The following is a 20,057-nucleotide window of genomic DNA, read 5'->3' as shown; positions in this document are numbered from 1 at the left end:
AACTGTTGTACAGCTGACACTGAGACAGCAGAGATCCAACAAGGAAGAAGTTTCTTTCTAAAGCTGAGCGTTGTGCAGGGTGACAGTTTCTAAACTAGAAGAGTGGATCTGAATGTGTGATTATTATAGTTTTTGTTGCTTAGAAAGTGCTAAATAAAACTGCTGTTGATCATTGATTCAATTAAAGGTCTATATGATGTGATTCTTTTTCTCCTTCATTGATCCCTCAGTGGGGAATTCTTTCTCTCCAATTAACCCATCCATTGGTTCACACAGCAGTGTGGACTCTGATCACTTTAGTGTGTCCATGCAGGAAGAAGCAGGAAAAGAGAAATGTGATGCTGTTTTTGAGGTTGTCATTCAGCAGCTTTCCTTGTCTGAAAATAGTTTCATTTGCTCATCATCCATGTTTAAACATTCAGTCTGTTTCTATCTCTGTGAATAAAGATGACAACAGAAAACAAACTCAGCACTTTCTACATTCTTTATTCATGCATGTTTGTTAGTTAGATGTTTTAGTCGAAAATCTCCCAGACTGATTGATATTGATGATGATAATGTGATATTGATAGTGACATTGTTCAGCTTGATCACTGAAACACAGTCCTAATGTGATAATCACTGACAGCTGATCATGGACTGACATATTATATTTATTAAGCACATATCTGATATGTTTCCAGACCTCAACACCTTCAGCAGGTTTCATGAATCATGACTGTAACTCTGACTGAAAACACAACATGTTGTTGTTTGATGCACCAGATAGGTAAATGAGCTGCTGTGTGTGTTTTAACAAATTTCTCAGGAAAAAGATGTGATGCATGAACACTGATCACACTGCATCTTTGTCATTTATAAAAATAACACAAACAAAAATAACGTAAAAATAAAGAAGGTGAAACAAACCCTCAAACTGGACATTGACATAATGTCTGACAACATCAGTTTATAGTCTTTGGTTTATCACTTCTGGTAGTTGTGGTTTTGCTAAAGATCAGCATGTTCTCAAGCTGATATTTAGATTTCCTTCTGATAGAAAACAGGAAACTAAGCTGCTGCGTATCGGAAAATATGACTCATAAATATGTTAATAGCATGATACTTTTCTTACATGAAGTAGAACATTTAGTATTTTCTTTGCCTCAGTGTTATATTTGATGTTCATAATGACTTGAATAAAATATGTGAACTCGCGGACACGCGTAGATCACATCATGTCTGTAATGTATAAGTTACAATAAAATAATTGGTTCAACATAAAAAAAAAAGAAGGTGAAGCCAAAGCGTAAAACTGGACTGATAGAAAGTTTGTAGAAGTTTGAAGTTTTAGCTTCTTCTTTGGAGGATTTTTTTATTTTTTATTGAAGGAAAGTCTGCTGAAGTCCTTCGTGTTCTGGTATTGTGACGTTTCATGATCACATCTAACCTCATATCTCATTTCCTCATATGAGCAGATTTAAATGATCAGAAACCTGCTATGTGTCACATTCTGCTGTAGACTGTTTATATGCAGAGAACAGAACCAACACTAGCGGGAGGAACTCATTCAGGTGAGATCTGACAACTTTCTTACAACTACCACTTTTACACTGTTCATCAAGCAGATGGGTCCCTCCATATGAGCTGGGTCCTGCTCAAGGTTTCTTCCTGTTATATTTGGGTTTTTCTAGACACCGTCACCTTCGTGCTTGCTCTGGGGCTTTAAGGCTAGGTTTTATAAAGTGTCTTGAGACAATTTGTTTTCTTGTTGACGCTACATGAATAAAATATCATTGAATCGTGCTGCTACTCTGATATTCTCCTACTTTAATGATACAATTGTTATCATGAAGCTACTTTTGAATGTTACATGTTTTACACTGTGCTGCTTCTACTACTTTAAATATTCACTTATTTAAGGCTTATTTGTCCTAATCTGATGTTATTTTATCTAGCTGACTTGTCTGGGTCTTTTTATTGATGTTTATAGAGTAGCCAAACATAATTTCATGAATAATAACAAAAAACAGTTTATTTATTCATTCATTCATCATTGATTGTTCACATACGTACTGAACACCTTTATCCTGCAGTTGTTTCTTCCTTCCTCCTTGTTTCACTCCAACATTTATACTGTACTAAAGGTATACTGTGTTCAACGTACACCTCAAACCTTCATGGACATCACTGAATGACATCAGATAGATAATCTCTCTAATCTCTCAAACACCAGGATTCACACTGAACAATGGGACATGTCAACATCAGCAACTCATGGAACGAAAGTTATGATGAAAACAAAACCAGCTTCAACAACAATGATGGCAGCTATTTACTATACTGCACTATTAATGGCTGCTATGAAGGCAGAGAGGCCTTCATCTTATATGTTTCTACATCAGTCATCATCTGCATCAGCCTTCCTTTGATCCTCGTGGCCATCTATTTACTCTCTTGTCTGGTGAGTCCATTATAACAGATGTATGTATTTATAATGATGTGTACAGTCTGTCAGTAAATGATTGTCTTTGACTCGTCTCAGGTGTAAAAGTCTTGGTACATCTGGTTCTTAGATGGATAAATGTCTCTGACTGCAGTTTCTGGGCAGAGCCAGATGTCATATTTGGAGGAGGTGAAGTTCAGAACATGTTAACAACTGCTTTAGTTACTTTTACCAATGTTTTCCTGCAGGTCAGAAAGGATCACGGTGCCCCAGTCTACATCATCAACCTCCTCATTTCTGACATCATTCAGCTCATCTACCTGATTGTTCAAGTCACTAACAGGATGTTCTCAACTTCTAAACTTGTTATTTATCATTATGGTCTGTTGTCCAGCGTTGGCTTCATGGTGTGTATCTCCCTAGAAAGGTAACTATCTGTCTGATCCAGTTTGTGTGTATCTACGTCTGTGTCTGACCATTTTATTGGTATATAATTCTGATGCTCCTCAAAGACTGTCTATGTGTGTCTGTCTTTCATTACAGGTATTTGGTCATCGCCTGGCCGCTGTGGTACAGATTCAGACGAACCATTAAGACCTCTGTGGTGGTCTCTGTTCTAGTCTGGATCCTTCCTCTTGTTCTCATCCTCCCATTGTATTCTTTTGATTTCTTGAAGGTAACATACACCATTTATGCGGTCTACATCCTCCTCCCCCTCCCTCTGTTCATCTTCTTCCTGGGTGGGACTCTTAAAGCCCTGTCTTCATCCCTCAGTGTCCCCTCTGATGAAAAACGAAGAATTGTGTCAGTTTTGGTCGTGGTGCTGCTTATTTACACACTGATGTTCCTGCCCACTGTCATTTGGTTAGTGGCAGGAAAAGACAGATTGAGCTCTGGCTTCACCATTGTGTCTGGCAGTCTTCTGAAGTTGAGTCCTCTTGCAGACTTGATTTTGTACATTTTCATTAGGAAAGGAACCACAGACAAGCTTTTGGCCTCACTGTGTTGTTGTAGAATGCAGCTTCAGGAATCAGCAGATGAACAGCATGAATAACGACAGCATGTACACAGTCAGCTTCATGCAGGCAGGAAGTTGAAGTTTTAGTTTAGTTGTTGTAGTAGGAGGCGGTCGCCAGCAGGGGGTGCTGCTGTCATTTCTGACTGCAGAACACAGAGATCCAGGCAGAAGTCTGCTGCATGTTGCCTCCTTTTAAACCAGCTGATCACCATCTGTTGTACAGCTGACACTGAGACAGCAGAGATCCAACAAGGAAGAAGTTTCTTTCTAAAGCTGAACGTTGTGCAGGGTGACAGTTTCTAAACTAGACGAGTGGATCTGAATGTGTGATTATTATAGTTTTTGTTGCTTAGAAAGTGCTAAATAAAACTGCTGTTGATCATTTATTCAATAAAAGGTCTATATCATGTGATTCTTTTTCTCCTTCATTGAACCCTCAAAAAAGTCGTCACCTTCACATTTATTGATTCTTTTCCTCTCTTGACCAGCAGACTGGAGCCTGTAACATCCCCACCCTAAGTCACTGAACAATGTTTACTAGATAAGGTCAAAAGAAGTTAACATAAAACCTAATATCCTAAAACACAGTGTTTAGGAAGACACTTTATACTAACGTGATAATGCTATAATTGTAATAATTGCTTGTAAGGTACATAAAAATAAATGAATAGTAAGCTATACTTGAAAATGATCCTACAAAATGTGTCAAAACTCCAACTTGCACAGTATTCACATGCTGATAGTTATATTTATTTGCTTAAATTCATTTAACATGCTGGTTATTTTTGCACTTTATCCATTTGGTATTAACAAGGGTAAAATGGATCAGCTTTCATCAATTTATGTGATTGCTAACACGCAAATTAGAAGCAGTGTTGTTTGGCATTCAAATCTTCCACAAACCGAACAGCAATGAAGAAGAAAAGAAGTAGGAAACCCAACTGGACAGAGGAACAGTGTTTGCTTCTGGCTCAACTGATCAATGAGAATAAAAATGTTTTGAGAAGTAGATTTGGCCCCAAGTCATCACTGCTGCATTGTTGCATTGTTGCATTTTTCCTGTTGCTAAATACCTCAGTGTTGTGATGACTTTCATTTCTGGTGATATTGCGATTGTGGCGTTTGGTTGGAAAAGTAAGCGCATCTTTAATGAGATCAACCACAAACATGATTCCTACACGATCCAATCTGTAGTGTTTAATTAATTCACTCATTCCTTGCTTAAAAAACTCCTAAGCCTCTTAAAAGTCCTCCTCCCTGCTCTTAACAGATCTCACCTTAGGAGCACTCTTAAGAGCTAAGGTTCTTTAGGAATACCTTTTATCTTTACCAGGATCTCTCTTAACTTTGAGGGGAAATTCTTAGGAAACATCATGATTCTAAGAATTTTTTTTAGAATTCGGCCACTAGGAGCAACTCTTTGCACTAAGAACCTTTAGGAACATGGCCCCAGGTTGACAGGGAGCCTGGAATGCCTGCCAAACATCAGGAAATATGCTGTATTGTTGTGGCGCATGCAGTCGTAGGCATGGGTCATTGCATCCACATACTCATGCCCCCAGGACTTCTGTTGAGGCTCTAATGTCCCAAGTATGTTCATGGGGGTGCAGTTAAACCTTTCAGTGGTCCCATTGTACTGGGGATGATAGGAGGTTGTGTGGGTTTTAGTAATGCCAGTATACTTACACAGCTCTTTCACAACAGCACTTTCAAAATTGCGCCCTTGGTCTGCATGCAATTTCACAAGGAAAGAAGAAGCAGAAGTTTCTCTGCAGCACTTTGACCACAGTGCTGGCCTTTTGGTGTTTAGCGGGGTGTGCCTATGCATAGCATGAGAAGTGGTCAGTCGCAATAAGGGCACCCTTTGACTTCTCCAGAGTCAGAAAGTCCATACTGACCCACCTGCAGCTGGGGTCTTTCTGAGGCAGCACCTCTCACACTGCTCACACCAAGCCTTTATCTCCTGGAACATCCGTGGCCAATGAAATCTCTCTCTTGTCATCTGCACCGTCCTCTCAAAACCCAAGTGCCCTGAGTCATCATGAAGAGCCCCCCCCCCCCCCCATAAACATGCCCTTACACGTTAAGTGTCTGTCATTAGACGCTATACTAATCTATCTTTCAGGGAGGAACAATTAGCTCCTTGGTTACTGCCTCGAATTCTATGCTTGGCACACTTTTAGTTATGACTGGTTAAACTATGTTTGTCACAAAATAGAGTTGTAGCAAATGGCAAATGTTCATCTTTGAAACTTCATACAGATATGAAAATTCTGTCGGCTAATTACAGGACCCAACGTAATGGAAATAAATAATAACTGAACTTGTAACAGTTTTGTTGCAAAGCACAATCTTACCGTGAAATTAGATCTGGTGTTTGTTAAGAAGAATTACTGTTGTATAAGCATTGCAAGCATCATAGCAAAAAGGCTAACAAACGTGTACCACCAGTTAACATTAGACATTCATTCATGACATGATACTGTAATCATACAGAGAGAACATAGCATACCTTTATCTTTTCTTTTTTCCTAAATTGGGCACCTGATGGCTTTGACCTTTTTCTGTCCATCTCTGCATTTATTTGACACTCGACAATCAACAGATTTCCATCACCCAGCGCTGTCACTCACGACCAGAAGTCAAGACTAAACCAATTCACCTTGGTGACCAGGTAATCGTTTTCTATTACCTATTTTTATTTGGCCATTTCACACAATTCATAAATACAAAAACGTGCAGAACTTATAGGCCTGTATTTATAATATTATGAATGAAATGTGTGTTATATGGAAGAAAGTCAAGGTGTGACTGACTTTAGCCCTTTTATACAGTGGACCCCCCCCCCCCCCCCCCCCCCCCCAGAGGTGAACTGTCCCACGCGCCCCCCTCCTAGGGTGACCAGATGTCCCGCTTTGTGCGGGACAGTCACGCATTTTCATTACTTTTCACACGTCCCGCAAATTGAGACGTTGTCCCGCATTGTTATTGACAGTCAGACTCAGGTTTCGAAATGCATGTTTTACAATCTGGCATTTATCAAATAGCTGTTTGGAGAAAGCAGTGAGGGCTGTCATCAGGGGTCGGGGCGGGCTGTTTGATCATGTCAATCAAACTGGGACGCGGACGCAGGTTAACGGCGCGCCCACCAACAACAAACAATGCGAATCAGATCAGAACGGCATGCAGCGCGAGACATGGAGGGAAGCACAACCCGTACGACTGAGAAGAGGAAATGCAGCTATAATAAAGACTGGGAAACTATCTATCCCTGGGTGAAACCAGAGCAAGGCGAGTCTGGTAAAGTTTGCTGTGAAGTTTGCTTGAGTCATTTTTCCGTTTCACACGGAGGTGAATACGACGTGAAACGACACAGACAATGTGAGACAAAACGTGTTGCTCACCTTGTGAACTTGGGAAATTTGCATTTAAGCAAGTTTTTATATATATTTATATTGTAAAATATATTTGTTAAGTTTTTATTTGCAGGCTGTTATGAGCTACTGAATCAATCAGATGGCAAAGTAATGCCATAAGCAAAGGGGCAGAATAGAAATGTTTATTTTTTCTCATAGTTCTTTTAGACTACCTTGATGCATTGGTATCTCACATTGTCCCACATTGTCCCACACAAACGTAGTCTTTGTCCCACGTCTGGCGAATTGGGATCTGGTCACCCTACCCCCTCCCCTTTCCCTTTCTCACACACAGCTTCTGTGCACGGCACCTTCACAGCAAGCAGGGACGACTGCAGCTGCAGGGGGCGACAATTTGCCAATTCCCCACACAGATATGACATAGAATAGAAAACCATGTAGCGGCGCAGATTTATTTATTTATTTTTTTTCCAAGTGCTCATGCCGCCCCCCTTGTGTCATGGAAAAATGCCGCCCCGGGCGGCTGCCCGGTTCGCACGTGCCTAAAACAGCTACTGACTGGGATGTAACAATGCATTAACTCTCATCTAGTTATTATAACATAGGTTCAGAAACAAAGCCATGGCCTGTGTTATTCTATTTCTACCCATAAATGTGTGTCTTAACCCTCTCTATCTCTCTCGGTTCATCTCAGTTCTCATCACCCACACCTTCCTTCCTTCTCTTTTCTTTGCTTCCTCTTCTCTCTCTCAATACACCGCAGACCACAGGCATCTTAAAATAAGACAGAAAGACTACCACAGTCAAACCTCCACCATCAGTGTGGGTTAAACTGGCTGAGGTTTGAGTTTAGCTGAGTAACCCTGCATCAGTGTATAGTCTCTGGACTGTCAGTTCAGGGGGTTGAGGTTTTTCTAAAGACACAGCAGCAACTGCTCACGCTGATATGAAGTTTTCCTCCTGATACAAATGAAGACAACTGAACCGCTGTTTATCTGTCACTGAGCTCTGAACATGTGAAAATCATGAATCCATAAGTCAGAAAATAACAGAATGATAGTTTTATTCTTTATATAAGGTAGAAAGGAAATTCTCCAACATCTATTTTAAATATTTCAAAGAAAAGAGTAATCATAGACCACTCATAGATCACACTGCATCTCTGTAATGTATGAAATATTTGGTGCAACATAAAAATAAAGAAGGTGAAAAAAACCCTCAAACTGGATTGATAGAAAGTCTGTTGTATAAGTTTGAAGTTCTAAATGATTCTTGGAGGATGTTTTGTTGAAAGAATATCTGCTGACGTCTTTTTTTTATTTATTTATTTTTATTTTATTATACTTTATTGATGCCGAGGGGAAATTGCGTTCCTGCTGTTTGACCTATCCTTTTTGTTCACACAGTAGTGTGTACAGTTGGAGCAGTGGGCTGCAGCCTCGAAGCAGACTGCGCCCGGGGAGCAAGTTTGGGGGTTAGGTGTTTTTACTCAGGGCCCCAAGCCGCAAGTCTAACCACTACGCCACAGCTCCCCCAATATTGATTCTTTACATCTGTACATTTCCTGATCACATCTCACCTCATATGTCACTTCCTCATACGAGCAGATACGTGTCACATTCTACTGTAGACTGTTTAGATGCAGAGGACAGAACCAACACTAGTGAGGAACTCATTCAGGTGAGATCTGACAACTTTTGAAAGGGGAAATATTGGGACTTCTCCAGACGTTATTCATCTAGATTTTCAAGATGTTCAAGAACGTAATTTATGTCCATCATTTATACTGTTCTATAGCTATACTACTTTATTGTTGACCTACACCTCAGAGCTTAATGGATATTATTACATCTCTCTACTCTCTCAAACACCAGGATTCACACTGAAGAATGGAAGAGTTGCACATTAACGGCTCGCAGAATGAAAGTTTTATTTACACCAACGTCAGCGACAACATTTATCATGACTTAGAGGATGACTTCTCCTATGGATGCTTTGAAGGTTATAAGGGATTCCTCTTTTATGTTTTTACATGGATCATCATTTGCATCGGCCTTCCTTTGATCCTAGTGGCCATCCACTTACTCTCTTCTCTGGTGAGTCCATTATAACAGATGTATGTATTTATAATGATGTGTTGTGTACAGTCTGTCAGTAAATGATTGTCTTTGACTCGTCTCAGGTGTAAAAGTCTTGGTACATCTGGTTCTTAGATGGATAAATGTCTCTGACTGCAGTTTCTGGGCAGAGCCAGATGTCATTTGGAGGAGGTGTAGTTCAGCATGTGGTGAAAAAATGTCACATTACTACTGATCAGACATAACATTATGACCTCCTTCCTAATATTGTGTAGGTCTCACTTTTGGTTACTCATCAGAGAATGGACATGGGCCTTCTGAGGGTGTCTTGTGGTGTCTGGCAACAGAATGTTGTTAGTGGGGGGGTCAGGCTGCATCCTGCTGGGCATCCCTCAGTGTCCCCTCTGATGAAAAATGAAGAATTGTGTCAGTTTTGGTCGTGGTGCTGCTTATTTACACACTGATGTTCCTGCCCACTGTCATTTGGTCACTGGCAGGAAAAGACAGATTGAGCTCTGGCTTCACCATTGTGTCTGGCAGTCTTCTGAAGTTGAGTCCTCTTGCAGACTTGATTTTGTACATTTTCATTAGGAAAGGAACCACAGACAAGCTTTTGGCTTCACTGTGTTGTTGTAGAATGCAGCTTCAGGAATCAGCAGATGAACAGCATGAATAACGAAGGCATGTACACAGTCAGCTTCGTGTAGGCAGGAAGTAGAAGTTTTAGTTCAGTTGTTGTAGTAGGAGGCAGTGGCCAGCAGGTGGTTCTGCTGTCATTTCTGACTGCAGAACACAGAGATCCATGCAGAAGTCTGCTGCATGTTGCCTCCTTTTAAACCAGCTGATCACCAACTGTTGTACAGCTGACACTGAGACAGCAGAGATCCAACAAGGAAGAAGTTTCTTTCTAAAGCTGAGCGTTGTGCAGGGTGACAGTTTCTAAACTAGAAGAGTGGATCTGAATGTGTGATTATTATAGTTTTTGTTGCTTAGAAAGTGCTAAATAAAACTGCTGTTGATCATTGATTCAATTAAAGGTCTATATGATGTGATCCTTTTTCTCCTTCATTGATCCCTCAGTGGGGAATTCTTTCTCTCCATTTAACCCATCCATTGGTTCACACAGCAGTGTGGACTCTGATCACTTTAGTGTGTCCATGCAGGAAGAAGCAGGAAAAGAGAAATGTGATGCTGTTTTTGAGGTTGTCATTCAGCAGCTTTCCTTGTCTGAAAATAGTTTCATTTGCTCATCATCCATGTTTAAACATTCAGTCTGTTTCTATCTCTGTGAATAAAGATGACAACAGAAAACAAACTCAGCACTTTCTACATTCTTTATTCATGCATGTTTGTTAGTTGGATGTTTTAGTAGAAAATCTCACAGACTGATTGATATTGATGATGATGATAATGTGATATTGATAGTGACATTGTTCAGCTTGATCACTGAAACACAGTCTTAATGTGATAATCACTGACAGCTGATCATGGACTGACATATTATATTTATTATCCACATATCTGATATGTTTCCAGACCTCAACACCTTCAGCAGGTTTCATGAATCATGACTGTAACTCTGACTGAAAACACAACATGTTGTTGTTTGATGCACCAGATAGGTAAATGAGCTGCTGTGTGTGTTTTAAGTTCTCAGGATAAAGATGTGATGCATGAACACTGATCTCACTGCATCTCTGTAACTTAGAAATTGACACAAACAAAAATATCTGGTGAAACATTAAAAATAAACAAGGTGAAACAAACCCTCAAACTGGACATTGACATCATCTGACAAGATCAGTTTATAGTCTTTGGTTCATCATTTCTGGTAGTTGTGGTTTTGCTGAAGGTCAGCATGTTCTCAAGCTGATATTTAGATTTCCTTCTGATAGAAAACAGGAAACTAAGCTGCTGCATATCGGTCAACATGACTCATTAACATGTTAATAATAGCATGTTATTTTTCTTACATGAAGTAGAACATTTAGTATTTTCTTTGCCTCAGTGTTATATTTGATGTTTATAATGACTTGAATAAAATATGTGAACTGACAACCACTCATAGATCACACTGACTCTCTGTAATGTATAAGTTAGACAATAAAATAATTGGTGCAACCTAAAAATAAAGAAGGTGAAGCCAAAGCTCCCTGACTGGTGTTGTGACGTTTCATGATCACATCTGATTCCACCTCATTTCCTCATATGAGCAGATTTAAATGATCAGAAACCTGCTACGTGTCACATTCTGCTGTAGACTGTTTAGATGCAGAGGACAGAACCAACACTAGTGGGAGGAACTCATTCAGGTGAGATCTGACAACTTTCTTACAACTGCCACTTTTACACTGTTCATCAAGCAGATGGGTCCCTCCATATGAGCTGGGTCCTGCTCAAGGTTTCTTCCTGTTATATTTGGGTTTTTCTAGACACCGTCACCTTCGTGCTTGCTCTGGGGCTTTAAGGCTAGGTTTTATGAAGTGTCTTAAGACAATTTGTTTTCTTGATGACGCTACATGAATAAAATATCATTGAATCGTGCTGCTACTCTGATATTCTCCTACTTTAATGTTACAATTGTTATCATGAAGCTACTTTTTAATGTTACATGTTTTACACTATGCTGCTTCTACTACTTTAAATGATCACTTATTTAAGGCTTATTTGTCCTAATCTGATGTTATTTTATCTAGCTGACTTGTCTGGGTCTTTTTATTGATGTTTATAGAGTAGCCAAACATAATTTCATGAATAATGACAAAAAAGTCAATTTATTCATTCATTCATCATTGATTGTTCACATACGTACTGAACACCTTTATCCTGCAGTTGTTTCTTCCTTCCTCCTTGTTTCACTCCAACATTAATACTGTACTAAAGGTATACTGTATTCAACGTACACCTCAAAGCTTCATGGACATCACTGAATGACATCAGATAGATAATCTCTCTAATCTCTCAAACACCAGGATTCACACTGAACAATGGAACATGTCAACATCAGCAACTCATGGAACGAAAGTTATGATGAAAACAAAACCAGCTTCAACAACAATGATGGCAACTATTTACTATACTGCACTATTAATGGCTGCTATGAAGGCAGAGAGGCCTTCATCTTATATGTTTCTACATCAATCATCATCTGCATCAGCCTTCCTTTGATCCTAGTGGCCATCTACTTACTCTCTTCTCTGGTGAGTCCATTATAACAGATGTATGTATTTATAATGATGTGTTGTGTACAGTCTGTCAGTAAATGATTGTCTTTGACTCGTCTCAGGTGTAAAAGTCTTGGTACATCTGGTTCTTAGATGGATAAATGTCTCTGACTGCAGTTTCTGGGCAGAACCAGATGTCATATTTGGAGGAGGTGAAGTTCAGAACATGTTAACAACTGCTTTAGTTACTTTTACCAATGTTTTCCTGCAGGTCAGAAAGGATCACGGTGCCCCAGTCTACATCATCAACCTCCTCATTTCTGACATCATTCAGCTCATCTACCTGATTGTTCAAGTCACTAACAGGATGTTCTCAACTTCTAAACTTGTTATTTATCATTATGGTCTGTTGTCCAGCGTTGGCTTCATGGTGTGTATCTCCCTAGAAAGGTAAGTATCTGTCTGATCCAGTTTGTGTGTATCTACGTCTGTGTCTAACCATTTTATTAGTATATAATTCTGATGCTCCTCAAAGACTGTCTATGTGTGTCTGTCTTTCATTACAGGTATTTGGTCATCGCCTGGCCGCTGTGGTACAAATTCAGACGAATCATCAAGACCTCTGTGGTGGTCTCTGTTCTAGTCTGGATCCTTCCTCTTGTTCTCATCCTCCCATTGTATTGTTTTGATTTCTTGAAGGTAACATACACCATTTATGCGGTCTACATCCTCCTCCCCCTTCCTCTTTTCATCTTCTTCCTGGGTGGGACTCTTAAAGCCCTGTCTGCATCCCTCAGTGTCCCCTCTGATGAAAAACGAAGAATTGTGTCAGTTTTGGTCGTGGTGCTGCTTATTTACACACTGATGTTCCTGCCCACTGTCATTTGGTTAGTGGCAGGAAAAGACAGAATGAGCTCTGGCTTCACCATTGTGTCTGGCAGTCTTCTGAAGTTGAGTCCTCTTGCAGACTTGATTTTGTACATTTTCATTAGGAAAGGAACCACAGACAAGCTTCTGGCCTCACTGTGTTGTTGCAGAATGCAGCTTCAGGAATCATCAGATGAACAGCATGAATAACGACAGCATGTACACAGTCAGCGTCATGTAGGCAGGAAGTAGAAGTTTTAGTTTAGTTGTTGTAGTAGGAGGCGGTGGCCAGCAGGTGGTGCTACTGTCATTTCTGACTGCAGAACACAGAGATCCAGGCAGAAGTCTGCTGCATGTTGCCTCCTTTTAAACCAGCTGATCACCAACTGTTGTACAGCTGACACTGAGACAGCAGAGATCCAACAAGGAAGAAGTTTCTTTCTAAAGCTGAACGTTGTGCAGGGTGACAGTTTCTAAACTAGAAGAGTGGATCTGAATGTGTGATTATTATAGTTTTTGTTGCTTAGAAAGTGCTAAATAAAACTGCTGTTGATCATTTATTCAATAAAAGGTCTATATCATGTGATTCTTTTTCTCCTTCATTGAACCCTCAAAAAAGTCGTCACCTTCACATTTATTGATTCTTTTCCTCTCTTGACCAGCAGACTGGAGCCTGTAACATCCCCACCCTAAGTCACTGAACAATGTTTACTAGATAAGGTCAAAAGAAGTTAACATAAAACCTAATATCCTAGAACACAGTGTTTAGGAAGACACTTTATACTAACGTGATAATGCTATAATTGTAATAATTGCTTGTAAGGTACATAAAAATAAATGAATAGTAAGCTATACTTGAAAATGATCCTACAAAATGTGTCAAAACTCCAACTTGCACAGTATTCACATGCTGATAGTTATATTTATTTGCTTAAATTCATTTAACATGCTGGTTATTTTTGCACTTTATCCATTTGGTATTAACAAGGGTAAAATGGCTCAGCTTTCATCAGTTTCTGTGATTGCTAACACGCAAATTAGAAGCAGTGTTGTTTGGCATTCAAATCTTCCACAAACCGAACAGCAATGAAGAAGAAAAGAAGTAGGAAACCCAACTGGACAGAGGAACAGTGTTTGCTTCTGGCTCAACTGATCAATGAGAATAAAAATGTTTTGAGAAGTAGATTTGGCCCCAAGTCATCACTGCTGCATTGTTGCATTGTTGCATTTTTCCTGTTGCTAAATACCTCAGTGTTGTGATGACTTTCATTTCTGGTGATATTGCGATTGTGGCGTTTGGTTGGAAAAGTAAGCGCATCTTTAATGAGATCAACCACAAACATGATTCCTACACGATCCAATCTGTAGTGTTTAATTAATTCACTCATTCCTTGCTTAAAAAACTCCTAAGCCTCTTAAAAGTCCTCCTCCCTGCTCTTAACAGATCTCACCTTAGGAGCACTCTTAAGAGCTAAGGTTCTTTAGGAATACCTTTTATCTTTACCAGGATCTCTCTTAACTTTGAGGGGAAATTCTTAGGAAACATCATGATTCTAAGAATTTTTTTTAGAATTCGGCCACTCGGAGCAACTCTTTGCACTAAGAACCTTTAGGAACATGGCCCCAGGTTGACAGGGAGCCTGGAATGCCTGCCAAACATCAGGAAATATGCTGTATTGTTGTGGCGCATGCAGTCGTAGGCATGGGTCATTGCATCCACATACTCATGCCCCCAGGACTTCTGTTGAGGCTCTAATGTCCCAAGTATGTTCATGGGGGTGCAGTTAAACCTTTCAGTGGTCCCATTGTACTGGGGATGATAGGAGGTTGTGTGGGTTTTAGTAACGCCAGTATACTTACACAGCTCTTTCACAACAGCACTTTCAAAATTGCACCCTTGGTCTGCATGCAATTTCACAAGGAAAGAAGAAGCAGAAGTTTCTCTGCAGCACTTTGACCACAGTGCTGGCCTTTTGGTCTTTAGTGGAGTGTGCCTGTGCATAGCGTGAGAAGTGGTCAGTCACAATGAGGACATTTTCTATGCCACCCTTCGACTTATCCAGAGTCAGAAAGTCCACACATACGAGCTCCATGGGGACACTGCTGTGAATGCTGACCAGGGGAGCCCTGACACCTGCAGCTGGGGTCTTTCTGAGGCAGCACCTCTCACAAGTGCCCTGAGTTGTCATGAAGAGCCGTCTTGACTGATTCACGCAGCTTCTCTGGCAGTACTAGCTGCTGCACTATTCCCCTTTGGCAGTCTCAGATGCAACGATACATGATACCATCTTTTATCACTAACCTCCTCCAACACCAGTGATCACTGATCCCCTCAATGCAGCTTGGTTTCTGGTTCAGACTCTTATAGTGCAAGACAGGGTTCTTTTACTTGTTTTTAAGTGTCTTAACAGTCTTGGGCCTTCTTATTTATCTGACTTACTTTTACCATATCAACCCTCGCGGACCCTGAGGTCCTCTGGCACTGGCCTTTTAACCATACCTAAAGTTAGATCCAAAACACACGGGGAGGCGGCTTTTAGTTATTATGGTCCCCGATTGTGGAACAGCCTGCCGGAGAACCTCAGGGCCTCAGAGACTGTTGATGTTTTTAAAAAGAGGCTCAAGACCCACCTTTTCAATCAGGCTTATAATTGACTCTCTAAATTATTATCTTCCTCCTTTTAATCAGACTTTTACATTTTAACTATATGCTTTAGCTACATGTTTTTATCTATATTGTACGTTTTTATCCCATTTTACAGTTTTAGTTTTAGTCCCTCAGTTTTTAGCAATTTTTAGCTTTTAGTAGTTTTTATCAGACTTTTTTATCATTTTCTTTTCCATTTTTATTTTTTAATTATATGTTACAAATACATGTTTTAATTTTATGAGCTGAAAAGCATTTTATCTACATTGGTCATTTTGTCCTATTTTACAGTTTTAGTCCTTGGCTTTTAGCCCCAGTGTTTCCTCATGGGGGCCGACCACACTGGGAGTTGCTGCTGGTCTACTCACGGGGGTGCTGTCCTATGGGCGGCTCTGGCCCTGGTGGCTGGAGGGCTTTGCACCTTGGTGTGGGGCCTCCTGTCGACCCGGGTCGGGGCTGTCTCTCTATGGCAGTGCTCCCTGTAGTCGTGGGCTGGAGGCCCTCTTGGTGTGGTTGGGCCCCAAAGGTGGCTCTTTCCTTGCTCCAGGTCTCGGTGTCTGGCCATGTCTCTCTTGTGCGGGGTGTGTGTGTGGGTGTGTGTGTGTGTATGTGTGTTGGGGGTGGGGGGTGGGGGTGGGGTGTGTGTGTGTGTGTGTGTGGGGGGGGGGTATGTGTGTGTGTGTGTGGGGGGGGGGGTATGTGTGTGTCTCGTGTCTCTGTATTCTTATGGGGTGGGAGGGTTGGATTTTTTGTTCTGTTTTTGCTGTTTTTAGCCTCTGTGAGGCACTTTGTATTGCTTTTAATAGGTATGAAAAGTGCCATATAAATAAACTTGATTTGATTTGATTTGATTTGATTTGATGACAAGATCCTCCTTCTGCCCTGCACGGCTCTCCTGTTTCATCATGGAAGGAAGTGACTCCATCCCCACGTCTCTGTAGGGCTCATTAGATTGGGGAGGTTACAGCTTTTTCCAGTTGCTAACACACTAAAATGACATGGATAGCACAAATATTTAAACTGACACACAGGGAGCAAAACCTCATCTCAAATCACCAAAACTTTAAACACATTTTCCGCTTTACACACATTTTGCAATTCGAAATGGCACTTTATAAGTGTACTGAATGTCACGGTTTAATCCAGGGGAGGTAGGGCCTAAGTGCAGGACAAAGAGTGAGGAGGCAGAAGTGGGCAAAAACTGAAGTGTTTAATCAAACAAAAGGAAACAAAAAGCGCTGCAGAAAAAGCAGGAACTCCAGCAAACAAAAATCAAAACTTTCAAAAGACAAAAAAAGGTAACAAGAGACTAAAGGCGAAAAAACACTCAAAACACTGAGGGCACTGGTGACACACAGGGGAGTTAAAAAAAACAAAACAAAAAAAACAGTAGTACAACACGACAAGGAACAAAGGAGAAGGCAGGGCTATATATGCACACATGAGGAAGAGCGGGGGTGACGAGACACAGGTGACACAAATCAAGAGAAGACAAGGAGGAAACCAATTACCTAATCAACACAGGGAAACACAGGGAGTAATGCCACAGGAAATCAAAAACTTAACAAAATAAAACAGAAAACAGGAAAACAAGAAACATGAACGAAACTCAAAACGTGAACACAGAAACCACAAAACCAGAACCATCACACTGAACGCGGTTCTCTGCATAAGACACAACAATCTGACATGAAGTCACATGTTTGCAATTTCAAAACACTGCCATTTAAAATGACACTACATGAGCTCATTGGCCACTATATGTGCTACCTGGCCAAACAGCTGTTATGTAATTGTTAACACTTCAATCAGGAAGTAAGCAATAAAAGACCGCAGGTGAGCATCTTTTTTTCTTTTACAACAACAATGGAAGACATTGCTGAGAGAGGAAGAAGAAGAGGGAGGGTGAAAATGCGATGTGGACGAGGCGTTGTGGCCAGACCCAGCTGTCCGGCAGGATGCTGTCTAATTATTTTGCTTTCCTCTTTATTTATTTATTTTTTAATTTTTTCTGCACATTTTTTCTGCAATTGTATTTTTCAGCTCACTGTTTTGTGAGCATATTTTAGTTCACTCCAATGTAAATATATCTGCTGTGCATATGTTGCACTGACTTGTTTGGTGAAAAAAAAAATAATAATAATAATATTTCAATAGCACGTGTGTGTATCTGCAAATATTTCTGTGCATGTGAACAATCTGAAGAATTCTCTACAGTCTGAACTATGTTAGTGTTATGTGAGCATACTATAGATGAGAGTGCTTTTCCTTATGTGTAGTTGGTTAGACAAAAATCTGTAATACGAATGAAGTGTGTGCCATCTGGTGCAAAAGTTTGATTTTGGTTGCAGTGCTTCATTTTGCAGGATATATGAGGTATTTTGCAGTTTGGGTGTGTGGTTTGGTAAATTGTGTTAGTATTTTGATAAAACCAGCCTAGTTTGCAAAATTGTGTTTAAGCAATTGGAAAAAACTGTAACGTTTCTCTGAGGCAGACGTGCCCTGGCCTGTGGGGCTCTGGTCTGAGGTTGTTTCTGTTATAGAGGATTATAATATGTATCTTCCTTCCTTTGACCCTAGTGTCCATCTACACAGTTTATTCAGGTTGGATTTTGACAGGTTCACTGAACTGGGAGGTAACAATGCATTAACCCTCATCTAGTTATTATAACATAGGTCCAGAAACAAGACCATCCCCGATGTCATTTTAGTTCTACCCATTACTGTGTGTCTTAACCCTCACCATCTCTCGTTTCATCTCAGTTCTCATCACCCATGCCTCCCTTCTTCTCTTTTTTTTGCTTCCTCTTCCATCTTTCAATACACCACAGATGACAGGCAGCTTAAAATGAGACAGACAGACGACCACAGGTTTTTTATCAGTGTAGGTTAAACTGGTTGAGGTTTGAGTTTAGTTGAGTAACCCTGCATCAGTGTATAGTCTCTGGACTGTCAGTTCAGTGGGTTGAGGTTTTTCTAAAGACACAGCAGCAACTGCTCACGCTGATATAAAGTTTTCCTCCTGATAAAAATCAAGACAACTGAACCGCTGTTTATCTGTGACTGAGCTCTGAACATGTGGGAATCATGACTCCATAAGTGAGTAAATAACAGAATGATAGTTTTATTCTTTATATAAGGTAGAAAGGAAATTCTTTTTTTAAATGTTTCAAAGAAAGGAATAATAATCTAATGTATAAACATTCAGTGTTTCCCTCGCCTCAATATTTAACTTGATTTTCATAATTACTGGAATAAAATAATATAAACTCACAGCTTTTAGATTTGTTCCAGTTCCAGTTTGTCATCTAGTTGCTTTCCTGACAATGTGTTGTGACGGCCGCTCATAGATCACACTGCATCTCTGTAATGTATGAAATATTTGGTGCAACATAAAAATAAAGAAGGTGAAACAAACCCTCAAACTGGATTGATAGAAAGTCTGTTGTATAAGTTTGAAGTTCTAAATGATTCTTGGAGGATGTTTTGTTGAAAGAATATCTGCTGACGTCTTTCATGATGATTCTGCACATCTGTACGTTTCATGATCACATCTGACCTCATATGTCACTTCCTCATACAAGCAGATTTAAATGATCAGAAACCTGCTACGTGTCACATTCTGCTGTAGACTGTTTAGATGCAGAGGACAGAACCAATACTAGTGGGAGGAACTCATTCAGGTGAGCTCTGACAACTTTCTTACAACTGCCACTTTTACTCTGTTCATCAAGCAGATGGGTCCCTCCATATGAGCTGGGTCCTGCTCAAGGTTTCTTCCTGTTATATTTGGGTTTTTCTAGACACCGTCGCCTTCGTGCTTGCTCTGGGGCTTTAAGGCTAGGTTTTATAAAGTGTCTTGAGACAATTTGTTTTCTTGTTGACGCTACATGAATAAAATGTCATTGAATCATGCGTCTGTGAAGGTTCTCAGTCATCCAGAACATGGTATATCCAACAAAGGTTCAAAAAAGGCAACTGGACCTGTAGAGTTTTTTTTTGTTTCCCCAATCTCATTCACACCTTGACACTGGAGCCTCTAACGGATAAGGGTCGTTAGAGCACCATTCATAGGGAAGAGGAGGGGGACAAAAACAGTTCCCCCCTCAACAACAGGTAAGTACCCAATCGTTAATGGAAATTAGCTGCACCAGTTTCTGGTTATTAGCATAACAAGCAAGTTTTCAGGAGGAGTTCCTATTTAAACCTAGCCTGGGTGTTCCCATACTGCTTTGCGCGCGATTTCATTCTCGCTGCAAAAGCAGTCTGGAAACCATCGCCCATATTTTCTCCTGAGATAGGGAACCAATCACAGAACGGGGGGGGGGGGGGGGGGGGCAGCAAGACGATGACGACGTCTATGCGCGACACCGAAGCTTGTAGTGTGTTAATCCAACATGGCAGCGGACCTAACGTTACCGTTCGATGCAGCCTTAGACAGTGTTTTAAGTAGCTTAGAACGCAAGTTTATTTTAAAAAAA

At 40.4% G+C, this 20,057-nt stretch overlaps 1 protein-coding gene and 1 pseudogene across 2 annotated transcripts; both read left to right on the top strand.

The window, feature by feature from the left end:
- The first annotated feature begins 2,055 nt into the window (after window positions 1-2,055).
- LOC311500056 (G-protein coupled receptor 4-like) lies at window positions 2,056-3,535 on the top strand (annotated as a pseudogene). Its single transcript has 3 exons — window positions 2,056-2,443; window positions 2,674-2,852; window positions 2,969-3,535. The product of its transcript is annotated as a G-protein coupled receptor 4-like (transcript).
- An 8,350-nt stretch (window positions 3,536-11,885) lies between these two features.
- LOC311500147 (uncharacterized protein) lies at window positions 11,886-13,139 on the top strand (the record flags this gene model as incomplete). Its single annotated transcript, XM_084561368.1, has 3 exons — window positions 11,886-12,098; window positions 12,334-12,512; window positions 12,629-13,139. The coding sequence occupies 3 exons, from the start codon at window positions 11,886-11,888 to the stop codon at window positions 13,137-13,139; spliced, it is 903 nt and encodes a 300-aa protein (XP_084417494.1).
- Window positions 13,140-20,057: the final 6,918 nt, after the last annotated feature.

This window comes from Chelon labrosus, assembly GCF_963514085.1.
Source record: "Chelon labrosus genome assembly, chromosome: 15".
NCBI classification, from domain to species: Eukaryota; Metazoa; Chordata; class Actinopteri; order Mugiliformes; family Mugilidae; genus Chelon; species Chelon labrosus.
Note: the sequence above shows the minus strand (reverse complement) of the source record. Positions and strands in the feature narration are given on the sequence as shown.